This window comes from Amblyomma maculatum, chromosome 4 (genome assembly GCF_055883805.1).
Source record: "Amblyomma maculatum isolate TAMU_Amacu chromosome 4, ASM5588380v1, whole genome shotgun sequence".
Lineage (NCBI taxonomy): Eukaryota > Metazoa > Arthropoda > Arachnida > Ixodida > Ixodidae > Amblyomma > Amblyomma maculatum.
In genome coordinates, this window is record NC_139347.1 from 88,114,774 (window position 1) to 88,135,242 (window position 20,469).

General features: G+C 46.7%; 1 protein-coding gene across 2 annotated transcripts in view; it reads right to left on the bottom strand.

Annotated features, from left to right (window-relative positions):
- LOC146191601 (vascular endothelial growth factor receptor 1-like) overlaps positions 1–20,469 on the bottom strand; it is a 90,137-nt gene that overhangs the window by 20,039 nt on the left and 49,629 nt on the right. For both annotated transcript variants that reach the window (XM_084602121.1, XM_084602120.1), the window contains exons 2-6: positions 12,599–12,738; positions 10,870–11,053; positions 10,240–10,551; positions 5,331–5,476; positions 3,348–3,540 (exon numbers count right to left, since the gene is read on the bottom strand). In XM_084602121.1, coding sequence (XP_084458247.1) covers positions 3,348–3,540; positions 5,331–5,476; positions 10,240–10,551; positions 10,870–11,053; positions 12,599–12,738 — 975 coding nt within the window. The remainder of the gene's footprint in view (positions 1–3,347; positions 3,541–5,330; positions 5,477–10,239; positions 10,552–10,869; positions 11,054–12,598; positions 12,739–20,469) is intronic.

Consider the following 20,469-nt stretch of genomic DNA (forward strand, 5'->3'; position numbering starts at 1 on the left):
CCAAACAGATGAAAAAACTTCAGTTTGTTTTAGCCGGTTCTACCTGGATTCACTTTATTTCAGTTTGTCCCAGGGTGTACTTAACTGGCCTTAACTGGTTCGAGATGTCTAACAGCTGGGAGTCAGCGGGACCCAGCTATAGTGCTCAGGTGGAATCACCGGGTTCTAGCTGACTTTCAGTTGGGAGTCAGCAATTGCCAGCTGGTAAACCGACTGGCCTCTATCATTACTGCTGTTGTTTGTCGCCTGTTTTATTGCTCAGAACACAAGCGGTGAAAGCTGTGAGAAAAAAAGCATGAATTATTAGTTACAGATTATGGCCCCTCATAGCAGACAGCCGCCTCAGTAATTTGTCACTGCTATAAATGGAAACGACAGATCCTTAAGCGGGTCAACATTGAAAATCTCATCAAGAAACTCTATCAGCAAAAGGCTAGAAAACGGTTATATAAATATGAATACCTTTATTCCCTTGCTTAAAAATGTAATGAAAAAAGCAGACATGCTCTACGAATACACGCCACACTTAAATGTTTCATTTCTAAGAAATACTTAGTTATATTTTCCTCATTTTATTAATATGTAATGTTTCTGTAAAAAAAAAAAAAAAAAAAAAGGAGGGCGCTTAAGCTTCGCCGTGTGAACACTATAGTGCGGCTTAAGTGTTCTCCCTATTTTAAAGGAGACTTCATGTACACGAACGGGGATCCTCATGAGGAGATTTCTAATAGACTGATACCCTTAATACACTTAAATACATCGTTCAGGTGTTTAACCTAGTTTCCGTGCCAACCTTTTTTTTTTTTTTTCCTATCGTCGTCTACGGTGGCGGATGCTTCTCGGTAGAACGAGCTGCAAGCACTACCACGTAAAATGTGTATTTATTCTGCAAACTGAAAGCAGAAAAGGTGTGTGATGAATGCAAAATTTTTTCTTCTGTTTTAAAAGTCGAATTTATGCGCAAAACGTAAATATGCTGTCTTTGTAAATGCGGACAATTTGTAAAAATGTAAATATGTATCACTGATTATTTGAGTGTGTTAAATCTACAATTTTGTGCCACTTCAGTAACGGTGTCATTTTCTACAGGTGCCACCATTTCGATAAGGTTTAGCTCTCCGTATTATGACAGCGTTTGGAGCAATAAACATTATTTGCTGTAATTTAAGTCTGCATATAGAAAATGGTATCGCAATTTCTGTAAAATCCCTGCTATAGGCGACCATCACTTCGTCTTTCTGGACGAATTCACAGAACTCTTAGATAATTGGTAACGTATTTACGAAAAGAATTTGCGAACAGGTTATGGATAAGATCCCTCTCTACTTCGTCTGTGCTCACACGAAGCCTGCGGTGGAAGCAGGCAAAAAATAACCACTTGAGTAATTTATTTCTCACGAATGCGCATTCTGATTTTTAAGGGAGGATGTTATGTGTCATTTCACTTCCTTCAATCGCTCAGTCTAGATGCCAGTCAGTCCATGTGCTCGGCGGGAAAGTATATGCTCAGGCGGTGTTCATAAACAGTCCGCAGGTTCTTCGAGTAAATATGGAATTCTCAGTAGGAAATTCTAAAACGCGTGAAGTTTCAAGCATGGCAACAGGGTTGGAGTAAGAAGATGAGTGGTGATATAGGGTTAGAGGCCCTCTTTATTATTATTTGTTTTTGAACCGGGCCCTAACCACAGTTAATCCGACCCTGTATAAAGCCAGCTTCCTTGGACATCAAAGCATGTTTTTAAGCTCACAGCTGCAAGTTCATTTGTACGGTAACGGTGATAGTACATAGTGCAGGTGCGGCTATCTATCATAACCACATATAGTAATTGAATCCTTCAGCTTTACTAGAGCGTATAGCTGGTTCGCGTAATTTCGACACGCGCTTACTATCCTTTGGGCATTAATGCACTCGGCTGCGAACAGAATTAAGAAAACAATTAAAACAAAAACCGACCTTTTAAAATTGTAATATAAGAAAGCAAAAAGAAAAATGTACCGAATGATATTGCGACATCACAGGCCACTTCGCGCTTTCACGTGACAAAAGTTGCAGACCGGCAACCATGGGAGCAACGGTTGGCTTAACGCCAAGGGTTGCAAATACGCCCTTCGGGCCGGGCCGATAAGTATCACCAAAATGGCGAATATTAACCTCGTACCGACGTGTGGCTTTCTGCGGCTGCCTGCCGGAAGTGCTCTATGGTGGCGCGGCTTCAAAGATATTAAGTTCAAAGACAAGACTCCCGGCCATCATCCTATTAATATGTCGCCATTTTGTCGGTAGACGTCGTAAAGGGGAATAGAGTTTTCGGAATTGCTTATCTCCGTCTTCCAACAAGACAATTTGTGTTTGCTTCCCCGAAATAACAGCGGCAGCAGAGACGACCAGCATGCATAATCAACTTCCGGTGAGCACAAAGAGAAAGCCGGATACATGTGTGCCAGCTCTGCATTTACATTTAGGCGAATCGGCTTTTCGTGTCATCTATTAACCGCACTCGCGCGATTGCAGAAGGTCGCACGAAGAGTCGGAACCTACAGAGCAAACAGATGGACCATTTCAATCGTCGCAGTAAGTTCATTAAACCGGCCAGGAAAAGAAGAAATGAACATTTCTCGATAACAGCGGCTATGGGGGCCTGCATTCTCGTGGTTTCATCTCCGACTGGTGTATAAAACCGCTTATTTTAAACACTGCATTCTGCGCATCGCTCCCCCAGAGTGATGACAGAAAATGGAATAGTGCTAAAAATGCTGCACAGGCGGAAATGCCGCTAAGCCAAAACGAGGCGTAACACTTAGTGAAGTCCTGTCTAGTGAAAATGGCATGATCTGAGCAGACAATATACTGAGACTATACCGAAGGAATAGTTTTAAAGTATCAGAAGCTACCGCAAACCCTCCCCAGCAACATTCTCAACGAGGGGGGAGAATTATTACACAGCTGAACAATGGGTCATTTGGTGTACATTTTACAACGAATAAACCAGCCCAAACGACCTAATGCATCATGGGGAACTAGACAAAGAATAGTTATATTCATTTCGCGGGCATTTGGAGACAGCTCCCTCATAAATACAAAGGAGGTTTATCTCAGTTAAACATGGTTACCCAAACGTAAGATCTAATAAACATTGCTACACATCAGCCTGACACCTCTGCCGAAGCCTTGACGCTCTCTGACCGGCACCAACCTCATGCATGGCGAGACTGAACAACCTACCAAGCACCGGCGAAGCAGTTGTTGAACTCATCCCCTAGTTACGGGGTACAGCAGCGGAGCACGTGTAGTGACGTCACTTAGTGAAAGCACAGCTCAAGCTCTAAAGTGGTTGCCAGTGTCTCACCGTAGACGGAGACGAAAACGGAGTGGTTGTACGTCTTCCCGGCGTGGTCTCTGCAGGAGCACGTGTACGACCCTTCATCGCTCCTCTGCACGTCGCGAACAGTCAGCTTGGACGTCACCACGGACAGCATGAAGCGCTCCTGGCCGAAAGGTTTGTTCTGGCGGACGGGCTTTGTCACTTCAATGCGAGAACTCTGGAAGAGGCAAAAATATAATATATGTTGACACAGTGAGCTGCGAAAAGGCGTGAGGCTTAATTTCATGATTACTGTACAATAGTTTGAACAAGTCATTGTGCAAACATGCAATAAGAAATAAAGATATACGTTATGAATTGTGCAATGGCATATATATCGTGTTTTTGTGTCCTCTATGTTCTACTGCCGTTTCCTTGAAGAGCCATTTCTCCGAAAGTAATGTGCGCTCGTGTGCTTTATTTTTATTGTCTTTTCTGAGTAGGCTATGCACATTAAGAATCCTTCTAACGCAACATTAGACAACCTAATTAATCTCATAATGTCACCTTCTCTTGAGCGGCATTAAATATGCCACTTGTGAACAAAAATCATCAAGCCCTTGGAATCAAAACAACCATTTCTAGTGCGCCTGGCTGTCCCAACTTCCCTCGTGGCGGTGAACATTATAAATCCCCCGTGGGAATTCGAAGCATTAGTTACGTACGTTCAAGTTATTTTCTACTGTGCAGAAGAGGAATCAGCCATGATAATCACCACATTTGAGAGCTCTCTAATGCCTCAAAATAACAACTTTAAAATATCGCGATTGAGTAATGTACTGTTCGTAGTCCACAGATGGCACAAGTTGCTGATGTTCAGCTGGGTGCCTCGACAGCAGCGCCGCGACGCGAGGGACGCGATACTATTCAGGCACCGTAATGTACAGCAATGCCGAGGCAAGCTTGGCACCGGAGAAAAAAAAAAAAGAAACCAAAGTGCTTCATTCAACCTCGAGACAAGATATTAACTGAATGGAACCACCTCCCCTCCTCCATCGCCTCCATTACAATAATCCATCACAGGAACTAATAATTCCACGATATGACATGCATCGAACTGATAAGTCAGCAAACCTTCAAATCGAAAACCTGGGCTGCATTATGAGTAGTAAAAAATTGAAAGGGGCACTTTGGACCACTAAAATGCATTGAGGCGAAAGCCTTTAAGCGCGGTGGAAGCGCCTGAAGCGGATTCGACTCGCCCGACCTTAATAGGTCTTTTTTCCATCGCGCCACCGCTTTCCCCCTACAACTCATCGCGCCGCCGCCTGCTCCCATGACGTCACGTTGTTGCTAGGATGCGCCATGACGTCAGTTGCGGTGGTCTCCATCGCAACCGCATTTACGTGACGCTAGACAAGGGGAACTAAGATACGTTTCTCACGTTGCCGGCGTGGCTAAGTCTGCTAACGCGCTTAGCTGGCGATCGGAGGGGCAGAATTTAGATTCCCGCTGGAGCGCAGTGTCACTTGTCAGCCATCCTGATGACGTCATCAGAAAAATAAAAATCCTGTCTCCAAACGAACCTTCATCCCTCGGACCCTCAGCCGAGCGCTTTAACCAACTGCTGAACGCCCGGGATCGTGAAACGCACATCATAATTCTCCTTGTCTATCATGAGGATAGTAGTAGTGATGACAGTGACGCTGCAACTGATGATAATGACAATGACAGTAGCAATGATAATGACGATGCATTTAGTTCATAATAACAATGAGAACAAACGTGATGCACTGTGTGCAGCAGCAACGCTCCGGCTTTCGCATTTCTGCAGGGTAGATTCAACAGTGCTCTGGAAATATTTTTCTTACGGGTTAAATGGTGCGGCGTTCGAGGAAGCGCCAAAGGGAAGGCGCAGGATGATTGACAGCTATAGTGTGACAGGTTTTGCCGCCGGATGGAAAACGATGAGCTATTAAACGCTTTCGCCTTAAAACAAGGGCTAGCATACTTCAACGTAAAACTTACGTTCTTGTTGGGGTAATCCCAGGACATGATGAACATCACGCCCGCTTCCACGGTGACCGTGCAGTTGAGCGTGAACGAGTCGTTCAGAACCGGGTGAAAGTTGCTCTCCTTCTCGATCATCACGTTGGGCGCTATGTCCACAGGAGCTGCTTGGATCAAACGAAGGCGGAAGAGAGCCAAGGCAAGGGTGTCAAGAGTCATCCCACAACTTGCGCCAACCCAAAATGCAGTCAGTGACTTGAGCCCATCTCGCGCGGAAGGTTTCCATACACCGTCAATGTCAGACTAGATAAGCAACAGTACTCGTTATCAGGAAATTGTACAGCATGCGAACGCTCCAGCATTAATAGTTAAAGTGAGCAAGCTATCAAGAAGAGATATTTAAAACTATCAGGCGACCAAAATTGCGTATCGCCTATTTTAAAAGTAACTTAAAGGACTGTAGATACCTCATTTTCGGGTTCGTGTTTTATAATTTGTAATAATGCCTAGGACATTACTGTACGCTGATTACCACGTCACACTTTGCCTACGACTGCTCAACAATTTATAATCGAAATTCGTTTCTCACCTGTTTCGGTTTCGGTTTCAACAACCGAGCGATGAATGTGACGTCACATTCAAGTCTAGGTCAGGCAAGGGATTAAAATACAGCAATATAATCATTGCTGTGTCATTTGAATTCACTACATTGATGAAGCCAGCCTGCCCCAAGAACAGGAATCATTAAGTGAAGAATAAGCGATTATATCGCTGTTTTTTTTTTGTTTTTTTTTTAATCCGCGCATCAAGACATGATTGTGACATCACAGCCATCTTTCGGATAACGAAACCGAAATTGGTGAGAAAAGAAAATTCAGTTATAAGTTATTTTGCGGTCGTAAGCGAAAACTGCGTCCCGACCGATATACAGTAATGACTTACGCATCACTAACAAGAAGAAAAACGCCCCCGAAATTTGGTGTCTATAGTTATTTAAACGAGAAATTCCAAGCCGAAAACAATTAGTGTCTGCCGGGGTATTTTCTGCAGACGTTTGGGCAGTGCACCGCGTGCCTTAATGTCAAAAATTGGATACTATATAGGTTACACCTTGCAGTCTGTGTGGTGAAACTGTCTATTATTAGGGCTGGCTACAGAATGCATGCATATTGTTTTGTTTGTTCAGGTTATTTGTTGGCAAGAAATGCATGAGTAACCTGGCTGCTGGAGATTGGAGTAAGGATGTTATACACACCAATGAGTATGTCATCTTCAGAATATTCTAGCACCAAACTTCGCGGCAGTCCTAGAGACCTTCCTGCGATACGTCTTGGTAGTGTTTGTGACAAAACAGTCCTCATTGTTATGCATCAGACCTGTGACCTGCTACAAGCATTCAAGTAGGTGGATTTCCTAAACTGCAATAAGTTGCCTCGAAATGTGTATCAAATGATTATCCAATACATTGTGTCGCACGCTACTCTCTATTCATGTTTCATTACGATTTTTTTTGTCATTCCTTTATCCTCTTTCCTTCGGTTCTAGCCTTCATATCGGGAGCGAGTGGCACTGCTTGTAAGCTACAGCTGGACGCAATCGACTGCAAAAAGGAAGAAAAATTAAGGGGCGGCGAATTCCACTGGTTGTAGTATCTCCACGCGCTGTTAACTTCCAAACCCTACCTCGTACCACCAGTTCTGTTATGACTACAGCTTCTCCGAGACGTTCATACTTTGTCGGCGCATATAAACATCTCATGCTTATTGACATATGCTTGTCTGTGTAGCCAATCATATTAATGCGTAAGTACTAATATTGTTACGAGTGGAAACCACGCACAAGTGGGCAACACAACTCTGGAATAGATGGGCACTGCTTGACGGCTCAACTCAACCCTCAATGTCGTCTTCGTTCACACACCCAAACACTTCGTTCTTCACTTGCTGAATGCCAGCATAGGACACCAGATAACAATACCCCCGCCGCAGAAGCACAGTCCCGGTGCGTTCTAAGTAAACGAAGCAGGGCGTGAATAATATGGCTTGAGGCATGTCACATGCACAATGTCGGAAGCTCGTTGTGCAGATGACTTCGTGTTCAGAGGTTCGATTTCGTATGTGACGTCGGTGACTCGGCGCAGGGTATACGGTAGGGGCCAGTGTAGCGTGATAGAAGCTTTTCGCATAAGCCCATCTGGCGGGATGGGAGCCAGAGCAGAAGGAGAGAGCCTGGAGCGTAGTGCACATCCCGGTGGCGACTGTTATAACGGGATTGCTGGGAGCATTGGGAGGCAAAGAGTCTGTCTCGAGCAATGCGGCGGGCATCATTAGCGCAGGAGATCGCATCACGACCGTAAGTACTAATGGCGGCGTCAGTAGCGGGTAGCGATGTATCAAAGGGGAGTAGTGGGTGTCGTCCAAAAAGCAGATAAAAGGGAAAGTAGCCAGCGGTATCATGCCGAGAAGAGTTATAGGCGAACGTTACAAAGGGTAGATTAATGTCCCAATCCCGATTGTCGCCGGAGACATACATTGATAACAAATCGGTGAGCGTACGGTTGAGGCGTTCTGTTAAGCCGTTGGTCTGAGGATGATAGGCGGTGGTAAATTTGTGGTAGACGCTGCACGCACGAAGTAGCGCGTCAACCACTCTGGAGAGGAAGCAGCGACCACGATCCGTGAGCAGTTCACGAGGGGCACCGTGTTGTAGCATTACGTCGTGGAGGAGGAAATCAGCGACGTCTGTAGCGCAGCTAGTCGGAATCGCGCGGGTAATGGCGAAACGCGTAGCATAATCGGTCGCTACGGCGATACATTTGTTGCCCGAGGCAGAGACTGGGAAGGATCCAAGCAAATCAACACCAACACGGAAAACCAGGTCAGTCGGGATGGAGATTGGCTGCAGGTGTCTAGATGGCAATACGGATGTTTTTTTTTTTGTTTTTTTCGACGATGGCACAGCTCACAGGCGTCCACATAATGCTGGACTGAGCGATAGAGACCCGGCCAATAAAAACGTCGGTGCACGCTATCATACGCGCGAGACACGCCACGATGCCCAGCTGTGGGAGCATCATGAAATTGTTCCAGGATGGTGGAGCACAGATGTTTCGGGACGACGATCAAGAGCTCAGCGCCATCAGGTCGCATATTGCGACGGTATAGTGCGTCCCCTAGGAGTACGAACATCGCGAGGGCAGGATGAGACTGGCCGGTGGTCAGACGGTCGATGATAGACCGGAGCGCAGAGTCCAAGCGCTGTTCGTCGGCTATGTGGGTAAGGCCGATAAAGACAGGACGCGTGCGTCAATTTCACAGTCTGTAGAGCTGGGAGGATCGACAGGGTGGCGGCACAAGCAGTCTGCATCTCAGTGAAGGCGACCAGATTATAAACCACGGAAAAGGCGTATTCTTGCAACCTTAACGCCCAGCGTCCCAAACGTCCAGTAGGGTCTTTGAGTGAAGAAAGCCAGCACAAGGCATGGTGGTCCGTGATAACAGTAAAGGGTGGCCCAAACAAATAAGAGCGGAATATTGCAATAGCCCAAACAAGAGCTAGGCACTCCCTCTCTGTGATAGAGTAATTTTGTTCTGCCCTAGATAGTAGGCGGCTAGCATAGGCAATCAGTCTGGTGCGGCCGTGGTGTCGCTGAGCGAGGATAGCTCCAATGCCGTGACCACTTGCGTCAGTGCGGAGTTCGGTAGGGGCCGAAGGGTTAAAATGGGCCAAATGGGTGAATTGGTGAGAGCAGCGGTAAATTTGGAGAAAGCTGCAGCTTGGTCAGGGCCCCAAGAGAAAGGTGCATCTTTTTTCAGTAGGGCGGTGAGAGGGCGAGCAAGGGCTGCGAAGTTCTGGACGAAACGACGGAAATACGAACACGAACCGAGGAAACTTCGAACGTCCCTTGATGAACGTGGCGTGGGAAAAGTACGAACGGCGCGAATCTTATCGTGGTCAGGCTGAACACCAGCAGAATTCACTAAGTGGCCGAGAACTTTGATCTCCCGATGGCCGAAACTGCATTTCTTGGAGTTGAGTTGATGACATTGGCCAGCATGAGCGTTGCATCCCAGCGTTTGTGCTTGCTTACTCGCTCGTAGAGTGCCAACCAGTCGTCCACATCAATGTCGTCGGTCCCGCAGAAGGTGCCCGGGACCCGGTGTTGAGCCATGACGATAGCTGGAGCGGCGGCCGTAGAGGGGGTGGCGTCTGTGGACATGGTGACGGTACAACCGTGGCGTTCACTGTGGAGATCCAGCTTGTTGTTTGGGATCGATTATTTCACCTCCACCAAAGATGCCACGAGTGGAAACCACGCACCAGCAGGCAACAGAACTCCGGAATCGATGGGCACTGCTTTACGGCACAACTCAACCCTCAACGTCGTCTTCGTTCACACACCCAGACACTTCGTTTTTCGCTTGCTAAATGCTAGCATGGGACGCCAGATAACAATATGCTCATGCCGCAGATAAGCGTGTACAAAACTTGTCCGCAGAATGTGTTTGTCCGCATTTGGTGTCCTTTTAGCTCCCGAAATTTGACCTCATCCGAATGAGACCAAAATTAGTTGCAGCCTAATTTACGTATGGCTAATTCAGTAGAAACCTCCAAATTTGGGCAGGCCACACCTAAAGTTTGGTCGCATGGACTCCCGAAATAGGACTTCGTCCAAATTTGATGAAATTGGTATCCATACTAATTTTTATACTATAGCCAAATCAGTGGTGACTTCCAAATTTAAGTGGGCCACCTCTAAATTTTGGCATGCCTATGCGTTCTCCTCGCGCGGGAGGCTATATACGTGCACCCATGGAATTTTTATGCCTTCGCAATCACCTTACGCTGCAGTTGATTAGTGTCACCAGTTAGGGATAGGTAAGAGCAGACGACTCCCGACGCCGCGCAGAGCAACGTGTGTACTCACGCAGGTATACAAAGACCACGGCCATGGAAGAATCGTTGTACACGCGGCCGGGAACCGTGCCGTTGCACACGAAGTGTCCGGCATAGTAGCTGTGCGGGTAGTAGATGATGAAGCCCCGCATGGGGTCAAACTCGACGTAGTGGGGCGCCAGAGACACCTCCTCCATCTCGTCCTGGCCCAGGTCCTTCCAGAGGTGCACCTTGGCACCCGAGTGGGTGGGCAGGCAGGGAACCACCGACAGTTCGCCGTGGCGCACCGTGACGAAGACCAGCTGGTCCATCTGCTTCTCCGGCTGGAACAGGTAGTAGTCGTCTGCGCAAACCACGAGGTCAGGGCATTTAGGGGGCTCTTAAGTTTGCACTGTTAATCTTCGGTCATGGCAACAACGTTAAAAGGCTGATATACCAGCACATACAAGTATCTTACGATTTTAGTTAATAAACAAGCATGCATTATCATTCGATGATATAACGATGCTGACTTTGCCTGAAACTATTTGTAAGCATTTTACTTTTGAATAGAATTATTTTCTCCCAATCATCGTTAATCCTAAAGTTTGTTGAAGGAAAGGATCTACCATGCCTATCTATTTTACTCTACACTGGTGTATATCGCGGTCAATGAACCTACCATTGACAAAGACGTAAACCGACGTGGCGTTTCCAGTATTGGTGAGATCTGTCGTTCCGTTGTAGTAGCAAGTGTAACGACCCAGGTCCATGACGTCAGTAGTGTTGAGCTCAAAGACGCTCTTGAACGGACGGAGGCCATCCAGCTCTTCTTCGTAGACAGACGAGCGCAAAGACACGTTATCCTGGAATTGAACAAGACATGCGTTAAAAACTGTTTTCTACGTTATAGCGAACGAATTTAGAAGTGTGAAGAGAAAAGATTAGGAGATTAAAATTATTTGTGCCCCAGCTCGACAACTTTTATCGAAGACGGACGAGTTATAAAAAGTGCTCCAACGTACAGTGCGAAATTCCACTATTATAATCGTCGATGTAAGTAAAACGCCACTAAATTTTCGCGTTTCATTTAGCTTTTCTCTGCAAAAATTTTAATTCTTTAAAGAACTATACTGCTGGCGCAAAACAGAACTCAGGTGTGACATGAATGCATACTTTACGCACGTGCAAATAGGCCCTGCTGATGAGTAATTTGTTCTAATTTTATTTTTGTGATCTTTCGAACGGAACTCTAGGGCCAAAATGTGGCCCCAGGTTGCCGGCGAACGCCGACAAGCAGACACGCGGCTTGAAGTAAGCGATAAGATGGTAAAAAAGCTCAGAATAAGAGTTCCAGAAACGTAGCAAGCCATGCAAATGCCCGCCACATGACGAGATCGACTGCCGATGCACACACAATATATATATATATATATATATATATATATATATATATATATATATATATATATATATATATATATATATATATATATATATTCATGCATCGCGCCATCCAGTGCAACTGCATTGTACACTTTTTTTCACATGAATAATGACTGTTTGTTTCCTCCGATAAGCACCATTTCAATATGGTTAAACAATTGTTGTAACATCGAAGTGAAATGTCCGTCCCTCACAAACAAGTGGCATTACTTTCAGAACCAGACAAACAAAAAAGTAAACTACACTGCGGCAGTGTACAATGAAATAAACTCCGCAGTGAGTGAAACAACCGCACTACACCTGATATGCCAGTATTACACAGGACGGGCATTGTTCAGTCTCTCTCACATAATAAAATAACGCACCCTCCGTGATGCCACGACAAGCACAACATACAATTATGTGGACAAAGATAAAAGTGAAGCATGTGAGAGCTGTCTCCATTGCCTATCTTCTCTTTGATGTTATGAAAATAAAATAAAACACGTAGCAATTAGTCTTTTGTTCCCTCGTGTGCTAAAAGCATTCAGGTCACTCATTGTTACAAACGTAGGCGGATACAAAATTGCTGTAAAAAAAACTTCTGCCACTCCCAAAAAAGAAAACTTAGGGGTGAGGGAGGCCAGAGCTGGAAAACGATCAAAAGGAACAAGGCAGCAGAATAAAAACAAGGAAGAAAAGAAGACCCAAGAAGAAAAGAGGGGCGAGGTCACGAGAAAATTGCGCGTGGTCACAGAAACGTTAACATAAAGCTACGTGAGAACAATAGACACTATCGCGTTCCGCCCTACTACGTCAGCGAGCGTTATCGATCCTAGCGACCTGTAAGCGCTCGCTCATATATTGAGTTCTATCTCAATTCTTTGTCATCGCAATTTCCGCACTTCGCCTTCGCAACGTCCAACGGGCAAGTTTGGGACAATAATGAGCAGCAGCTTTACGAGGTGCCAATTTCGACGACTTACCCCGAGGGGCGGCAGCGCCCAGGTCACAGGGTACCTCCCGTAGCACGTAATGCGCAGTGTGCTGTTGGCAGGAATGTCGATGTAGGAACCATTGACGTCCAGCTTTGGTGGCAGGTACCGAGAAACTCCCGATGTCGGACCTGCAAGACACACAACGTAGAGCAGCGACAGATGTCAGATGGACGGGGATTGCTCAGTTGTTGTGGCTGTAGGAAGAAGGAAAAGAAAACGCACGGGCCTGCTAATGGCTCTGTAGCTGAGCCACCTCCGCTGCCTCGTGCAGACAGAAGAGGAAATAGAGAAGAAAGAAAAGGAAGAGGGAGAGAAAGACGCGCGCCGCAAGAACAGCCGTCGTTCACCACCGAATCGGTGGCAGGTGCAATGACGGCCTACAACAGATAAAAATTCGGTGGCAGGCTAGCCCCCGCCGCAAGCGGCGGTGACCTACCTGTCTGAGCCACATCAGGGCCCAGGGATCGTTCAGAAACAGCCTGGAAAGGGTTACTTTTGGAAACGCTATATGTGGAAATCTATTATTGACTCGTTTTGTCGTATTCCGTCCGTTTGCGCTCGTTCTTGTTAAATATTCCTAACGTCATCACCGCTTTGCCATATTGGCGTTATGTTTAGTCTCCTAGTGCTATAGCCTGCCATGCCATCGTGCTTCTTAATGAACTATTCAACACCTTCGTTCCTACGGTTGTGAAGAAGTGATATTTGACCACTCCTTTCAGTGAAGGCGCCTGCTTTAATTTTGAATGAAAATGAAATCGTTTTCTTTGAGCCTATTCGTAAGTTATGCCTCATCGCCTTTTATATCTTGTCATATGCTGGTTTTTTGTTTTTTTTTTTTTTTTTGATTTCCCTGATCCCTTTTTTCCCATGAGAGGGTTGGTTGGTTGGTTGGTTCATAGGAAGGGAAAGGCGCAGTATCTGTCACACTTGCTCGGTGGACACCTGAACCGCGCCGTAAGGGAAGGGATGAAGGTGGGAGTGAAAGTGGATAGAGAGAAAGGGGAGCCGTAGTGGAGGGCTACGGAGTAATTTCGACCACCTGGGGATCTTTAACGTGCGCTGACATCGCACAGCACACGGACGCCACTTCGTTTCGCCTCCATCGAAACGCAGCCGCCGAGGCCGGGATTCGATCCCGGGAACTCCGGCACAGTAGTCGGGCGTCTTACCACTGCACCACCCCGGCGGGGCCCATGAGAGGGTAAACCAGCTTTCTGGTTTTCTCTCTGCTATACATCTTCCTCTCTCATTATGCCAATTACCGGGAAATATTCAAATTAACATCAATGCCAGCTTTGTATCTTTTTTTCAGTCAGTGTCCGCACCCACGCTTGTGAAAGGAGCCGCTCCCCTAACTCTTATACACGGGGTCAGCTGACCCACGAAGAAGCCTTTCTCGGCTCAACGAAACAGGTCGGCCGTCGGCTGGTAATCAGAATTACGCCGCCATCCGACAAACAGGTCAATGCACACCTCTTAATCTTTGCATGAGGTCTGCACCACAGCAGCAGCGCTGCTCGACGGCAATGAAACTTGCACGATGGTGTCGGCGTCGGACGCACGGGCCATTCGCTGCATGCAACCTCATCCTCCTCCCTCCCTCGAGACTGGGCAATAGCTGCACGATCGTCTGGGCGTCAATAGGGCTGGCCTGGCCATATATATGAAGCGAGCACTCGCGACGCAGCGTCCCGGCGATTGGCTGTAAAGATCAACCGTGGAGCCGAGATCGCCTGAGCCCGCTTCACGATCGAGCTGCGCCCCTCTCGCCACTTCTAGCGTCGTTCGGGGACAAAACAATTTACTTCCAGAACGTTAGCCTCATCGCGAAGGACGTGAGACGACGTATTCACTGCACCCTCCCCTTGCCCATCATCCGCCGCTACCTCGTAGTGAACTTTTACTAAACGTCTCCAAAAGTAATTAGACGGAAAGGACTGCTCGCAAGCTAAATAAAGAAGCATAAAGAAGGATAGACTAGAGAGTGAAAAATAGTTAGAGGTGGAAAAAAAAAACGCTTCAAAACGAGTGGAAACCTCGAGTACGGACGTTTTGGCCGGCGCTGCTATTCTTAGCAAGTTCTCTCCCGATTAGTTTCTTCTGCCCCATTTCTTGTGTTGCGAAGCTGTTTGCATTTTCGACGTCGAAACATGTCTTTCCGCTGCTCTCTATCTCCACACTGATTGTACGTGGCTGCTGGTCTGCGCAGTACACTGGCGTACTCTCTCTCTCTCCTTCTCTCTACCGAGCCTTGTAGGTACGATAGCCATTAGCTTGAAAAAAACGTGCGTCTCGTCCCAGTGACGGTGGCAATTATGTTTCTCAACTTTCGGACAGGCAGTGTGGAAACATTGTGGCGTGCGTCAGCGGCAACGCCGGCCTTCGAACTGTCGCCATTCTGGCCGGGTGTTGCGTTTCGGTATGCAACGAAATGTTTGGTTATGAACTATGCTCTAATTAGGGGCTGATGAGCAGCTTTTTGCTCCGCGCCTTATTTACTTTTTGAAATATGCCGGTAACACTGTAAGTCGACTTCAGGGACTTGTGCTACGTTATGCTATGTTATGTTTTGTTATATTATGTTGTGTTATGTTTTGTTTAGTTATGTTATGTGTTGTTATGTTACGTTATGTTACTGTATGTAATGTTATGTTATGTTATGACATGTTAATCCACGTTAATTGTGTAATGTTTACTCTATGTCATGTATTAAGTCCCGAAGCTTCACGCGTGCTTATACATGTCATAGTTGAGGGATCTGAATTATATGAGCTTCTGAATTGAGAGGATTCTAGTTAAGGAAGTGAAGGATTTGTATGAATCCCTATAGACTCTCCTTGTACTTTCTTGTCGAGATATGGTCTGCTCCGCCGAAATAGCGTAATTTCCGAGTTAGCCAGGCACACCTGGGCCCTGCTCCATCTTGCCACCGAGTGTTTCCTGCCCTTTCGAAGACGTTCGTGACTGGTGTGTTCGTTTCACCTGTCTTCTCCGTGACCAACAAGTAGTTACGAACAGCAAGTTGGCATTAAGCTAACGTTTTCAGTAATTCTGCACGTTTTCCTGTCTACTTGTTCTACGCTGATCAACAAAGATACCAAGAAAAACACAGCTTCTCTGGTTTACAATGGGGGAAACAGAAAACCCTTCCCTGAGAATCTTGCCTCCGAAAAATTACACCTAGCTGCGAGCAGTCAACAATATGTAATGTCGCCCCGCTATCCACTAATGACTTTTACTTATCATCTGATATCCGCAATCGACCTGAACTTCGATCATTGTATACGGTGCCCCTTCACACCGGTATTTCCTTTATCTACAGCAAGATACCACCTTTCCGTCACGCTGCTATTGCCTCTTTTTTTTTTCTTAAGGGACAACATAATTCGCTTGATTAATTAATTTCAATAATGCCCCCACACACTTAACAATAATGGGCGGAGACTGTCGGCCCCTCGCGAAGATGTAACAAACAGAATTGCGACCAATAACGGTTTCGGAAATGTGACCAGCATACCCCTTGCGTTCGGTGTCAGGGAGAAAAAAAAAACAAACAAAAAAGTCAAGCTCAGTCAGTAGGATAAAGGGTCTTCGTACCAACTGTGTACACGAGTTCGTACCGCAAGCACACTGGCGAGCTAGCCCGGCCTAGCCGCCACCTTTTCATGGTGAAGAAGCGTCCACGCCACCCTCCCCTACGTTCTGGCGCCCTCGCGGTTATCTTCTTCGAGGTCAGTTCACCACGTGGCCCTAATCAAGCCGAGTGCGCGCCAGCTGCGGCAACAGCGACTCCGAAGCGAAGAGCGAGCTTGTAGGCAACCGTCGGCCTGCCTCACTCGCTTTCTTTCCTTCTGCGGCCGTCGCAACAGTTCCTGCGTCGGCGGCAGCCGAGATGCTTGCTATCGGCCGTTGTCAGCCGGCAGCGATGGAGGAAATCCCCGCCGCGGCGTACATCCGCCGGACAAGCGGTCGGTGCCGATGGCCGATCGCTTCACAGGGAGAGACAGCCCGGCACTGCGCTCTCGTCCTGTTCGCGAGGCACCGCCGGCAGCGCGAACGGAAGGGTTCGCTCCGGAGCTAGTTAAATAGGTCTAGTTAGTGGAAACGACATTCTGACGAAAATGCACCCCGACACAGAACTGCGCACAAGGAAGGAGGGAGTAGCACGGCTTCCCTTCATCAGAAGCTTTCAAAAGGAGTCAGCAGGCACGCGTTCAATGTGCACGTCTTGCGAGGAGAAAGAGTTTTACGGTCTTATAGTATCCACCATACGCCAAACGAAAGTCCACCTTCGCTCTAAAGTTTGCCGTGTAAAACACGTGGTGTATGAGTGTGCCGTACATTTTCGGCAGGCATTCTATAGCGTCAGCGCTAGAGATAAGGCACACATGTGGTCGTGAATCGTATGTTAGCTATATGCTGAAAGAAATTTCGATTAACATGCATACCTATGCACGAGGTGAACTATCGCAACGACTGTTGCCGTAGTTCATGAAGCATGAGGCTGAACAAAGAGATGTCCTCATTGCTGCCACACTTATTGTAGAGGTATTGCTTGTACGTAACATTATAAAAAGGCTTCATGGCACGCTCACTTTAGCTGATGGTGCTGTCTAGCGTCACTATACATAGCGACGCGACACGCCCAGAATGAAATTCGTGCCTGGCCATGTAGTGAGCGTGCAACCCATGTTTCTCGCCTTGAGGACGTCCGCGCATATTTCGCCGGTCTAGATCCTATTCAAGGCCGTTTCCCGAAACAATGCATGATGTTCTTAAAAGCAATAGAAATGCCAATAAATAATGTTAAACAATACGCATAATTATCGCTCTTCATATCCGACTCCTAGCTATAATGCCACCAACATTCTTTAAGATCACAGCAAGGAAATATGGGTTTTTAAGCAAATAAACATTATTAAGCGGCACACTATAACGCATATGCCATTTAAGAAAATTCAGCAACAAAGATGAACAAATATAATTAATGTCAGAAACATTGTGGAAGAATGTAGTTTCTTCATTCAAAGCTGCCAACTTGTTGCAAATATTTTAACAGCTTTCAGCATAGGCAGAAGAAGCACTGCAGTGAACAACAGATCCGCGTGTTTATAGACGGGCACCCTTGATGCGACACTTTAACTTGCTCTTTCGAAATTCCGACCCATCCGACTAATGAACGCTTTCAAGTTTGACGTGCGGTTTTACTGTCAGCGGACTAAGCCAACGCAACCCATATGCTACACACTGCCCCTTCGGTGGTTGCGAGAGAACACGAAGGTTTTGACGCAGCTCCGCTAATGTGACGCAAGCGCAGCGTCAGAGTCCGCTTAGGATTTCTACGTAGGGGTGAATGATGACGTGCTCTTCGAAACCGGTATCGCTATTGTTAATAGCCCCCTCCAGCAGCGGTCTTTTGATGTGGCTCCAGTATCAACCCATTATTACCGAGCAGGATCCGACTGGCTGCTCCGGGAAAACACAAAGGCGTCGTGCGCTGGAAACGCCTTCAAGGCGTTCTCGCACACTCCCCGCTCTTTAACGGAGCGCAGTCGAAACGACTGGGAAAACGATTGGTCTAACGTATACAGACTCGGAGAGGATGTTGCCAGCGTACTGTATAAGACCAAAGAAAGTTTACTGTGTTACACACACTGAACGATTTGTTATTCGTGGGTTTGTTAATACTCAAGTCACTGGGTGGAAAACACACTTCGTTTGCTCACGCAAAACGTGGCCGTGTTTCTTAACAACAACCTTACAGAGTTATGCCCATGCTGCCACATCGAGGCGTAGCTACAGTAAACTGAAGCGAAAAAGGAACAAAGCGTCTGCCAGGAAAGGAACTACGCAAAACTGCAATGAACCGATTCCTTCACCCCGTCACACTAAATTTAAAAAGCGAATTTTTTTTTTTTTAAATAATCGCTAAAGTACACTTGTCTCTATAAAAAAGGCAAGAGAATGCATAGACATTTCTGGATTTCGCTATAGCGTTGATGAAAAGGAAAAGAAGGTCACTTTTTGTGCGAAGCTCTTCCTCAGAAGGTGCCGCGTCGAAGGTGTGCACGAGCTTCACCTCCTGCGGGTATAATGGCCTTGGCAACGGTCAAGCGATTCGCTCATTAAAACAGCTGCAGACGCCGGCGACTCGGAGCATGCGAAAGCCAAGGCCTCGCCTGCCCCAGCAGCAGACAACAGGAAAAAATACAGAAATGTGTCCAGACGTTCAGAGCAGGTAAAAATATCGGGCTACCTAAGATTGTGGCATCTTGCAAATCTTGTCCGTGTTTCCATGCTAAAATTACTTTTCTAAGCTGGGGCATAAGTTATGCAACAGTGCACGAAATAAAATCAACGCAAAGAAAAATGTAATAAGTATCGACAAAAGCTCGGAACAGGTGCTCTGTTGGAAATATGTTTTGGTTGGCTACGATGCGCATGCTAAATTGAGGCGAAATCTTTAAAGTCAAGGCCTTTTTCGCTGACATCATAAAGATCGGTGGCACCCTTCTGATGAAACGAGAATACTTTTGTAGTGAAACAGTATTGTTTATCGTACGTAGATCTCGCAATGAAGCATATTTCTTTCTTTCTTATTTTAATCCTCAATATTAAGAATTCAAATAAACAAAACTACACATGAAAGTCACAAATACAAAAAATCGTGTCCTCACAGCTTTAAACCTGTCACCTAAGGGCAAATTTTGTCTGCACGCACGTCAACTCAAACCCACTGTTTATCCTTCAACTGACCCACAGGTTTTACCTCTTAAATAAATCCGCACTAAAAATACATCATACTGCTCGTCCTCAATTACCAGTAATCGCCAGCGCAACTCTCGCTCTGCACGATGCAGTGCTTTTGTCTCAAGGTGCTAGCACTGCAAGTTGGTTCGCAAAAAAAAAAAAAAAAAAAAAGAAAGAACAAGAAACATTTAAAAATACGCAGGCAGCATGGTTGCTTCCCCCCGCATGATTAAGTGAATAAATACAGTTAGAGATATATTCTAGGTGTTCTCGGGGGTCGAAATATGAACAAAGTATACTTTGCTTGGTCAGTTTGTGGCTTATTAGGGCCGGTTCACGTGTAAAGTGCACGTTGTAAACTGCAGAATGGTGTAGGTTGATGATTATCACTACATAACCTCGTATTTATGAAGCGAAAACAATGTGCGGTGTTTGCACATACTCAGCATACCACTCTACAGTGACCCTATGCAGCCTTGAGAGGAAAGCGTCCCTATTGCCAGGTTCATCGAGTGGCGCGTCAGAAAGTTGCCGCATAGCGCATTTTTAATCGCTCTACATGATAACTAGGCGCTCAAGGCTGTATTGTCTGACGTGGCTGTACAGCTCGCCTCAACAGCTCGCAGCAGAAACGCGTCAGCGGATGTTTCCGCAACCGGAAATGCGCAGGGTGGAGAACGATTCCGCGGAGGAGCGCTTCCGGCGGAACGAGACCGTCCCCTCTTCCTGGCGGCAGAGAAAGACATCCCCAAGAAATGCGCATGCGCTCCCGGTGTCGGTGAAAAACTGTTTTCTTTCCACGAGACGAATAGGGCCACCCACACCACGAGTCGCATTTCCCCCTGCTTTTTACTCTCCTTTTTCAGCTTCCTTCAGCTGCTATCGAACACCTGTACACGGCGAACGACCTGTGGCAGCGAGACACTCCCGTAGGCTTTCCTGAAAACAAAGGCTCTGTCCCTCCACCTCGAAGGGTCGCCTGCGGTTGATTTCACGGGACGGAATGGGACGACTCACGTCCTATGGCCGCGTTTCTCTCAATACGCATGCGGTATGAAGGAAGGACGCAGCAGGCCCACGTGCTCGGTGGAGATATCACGTAACCG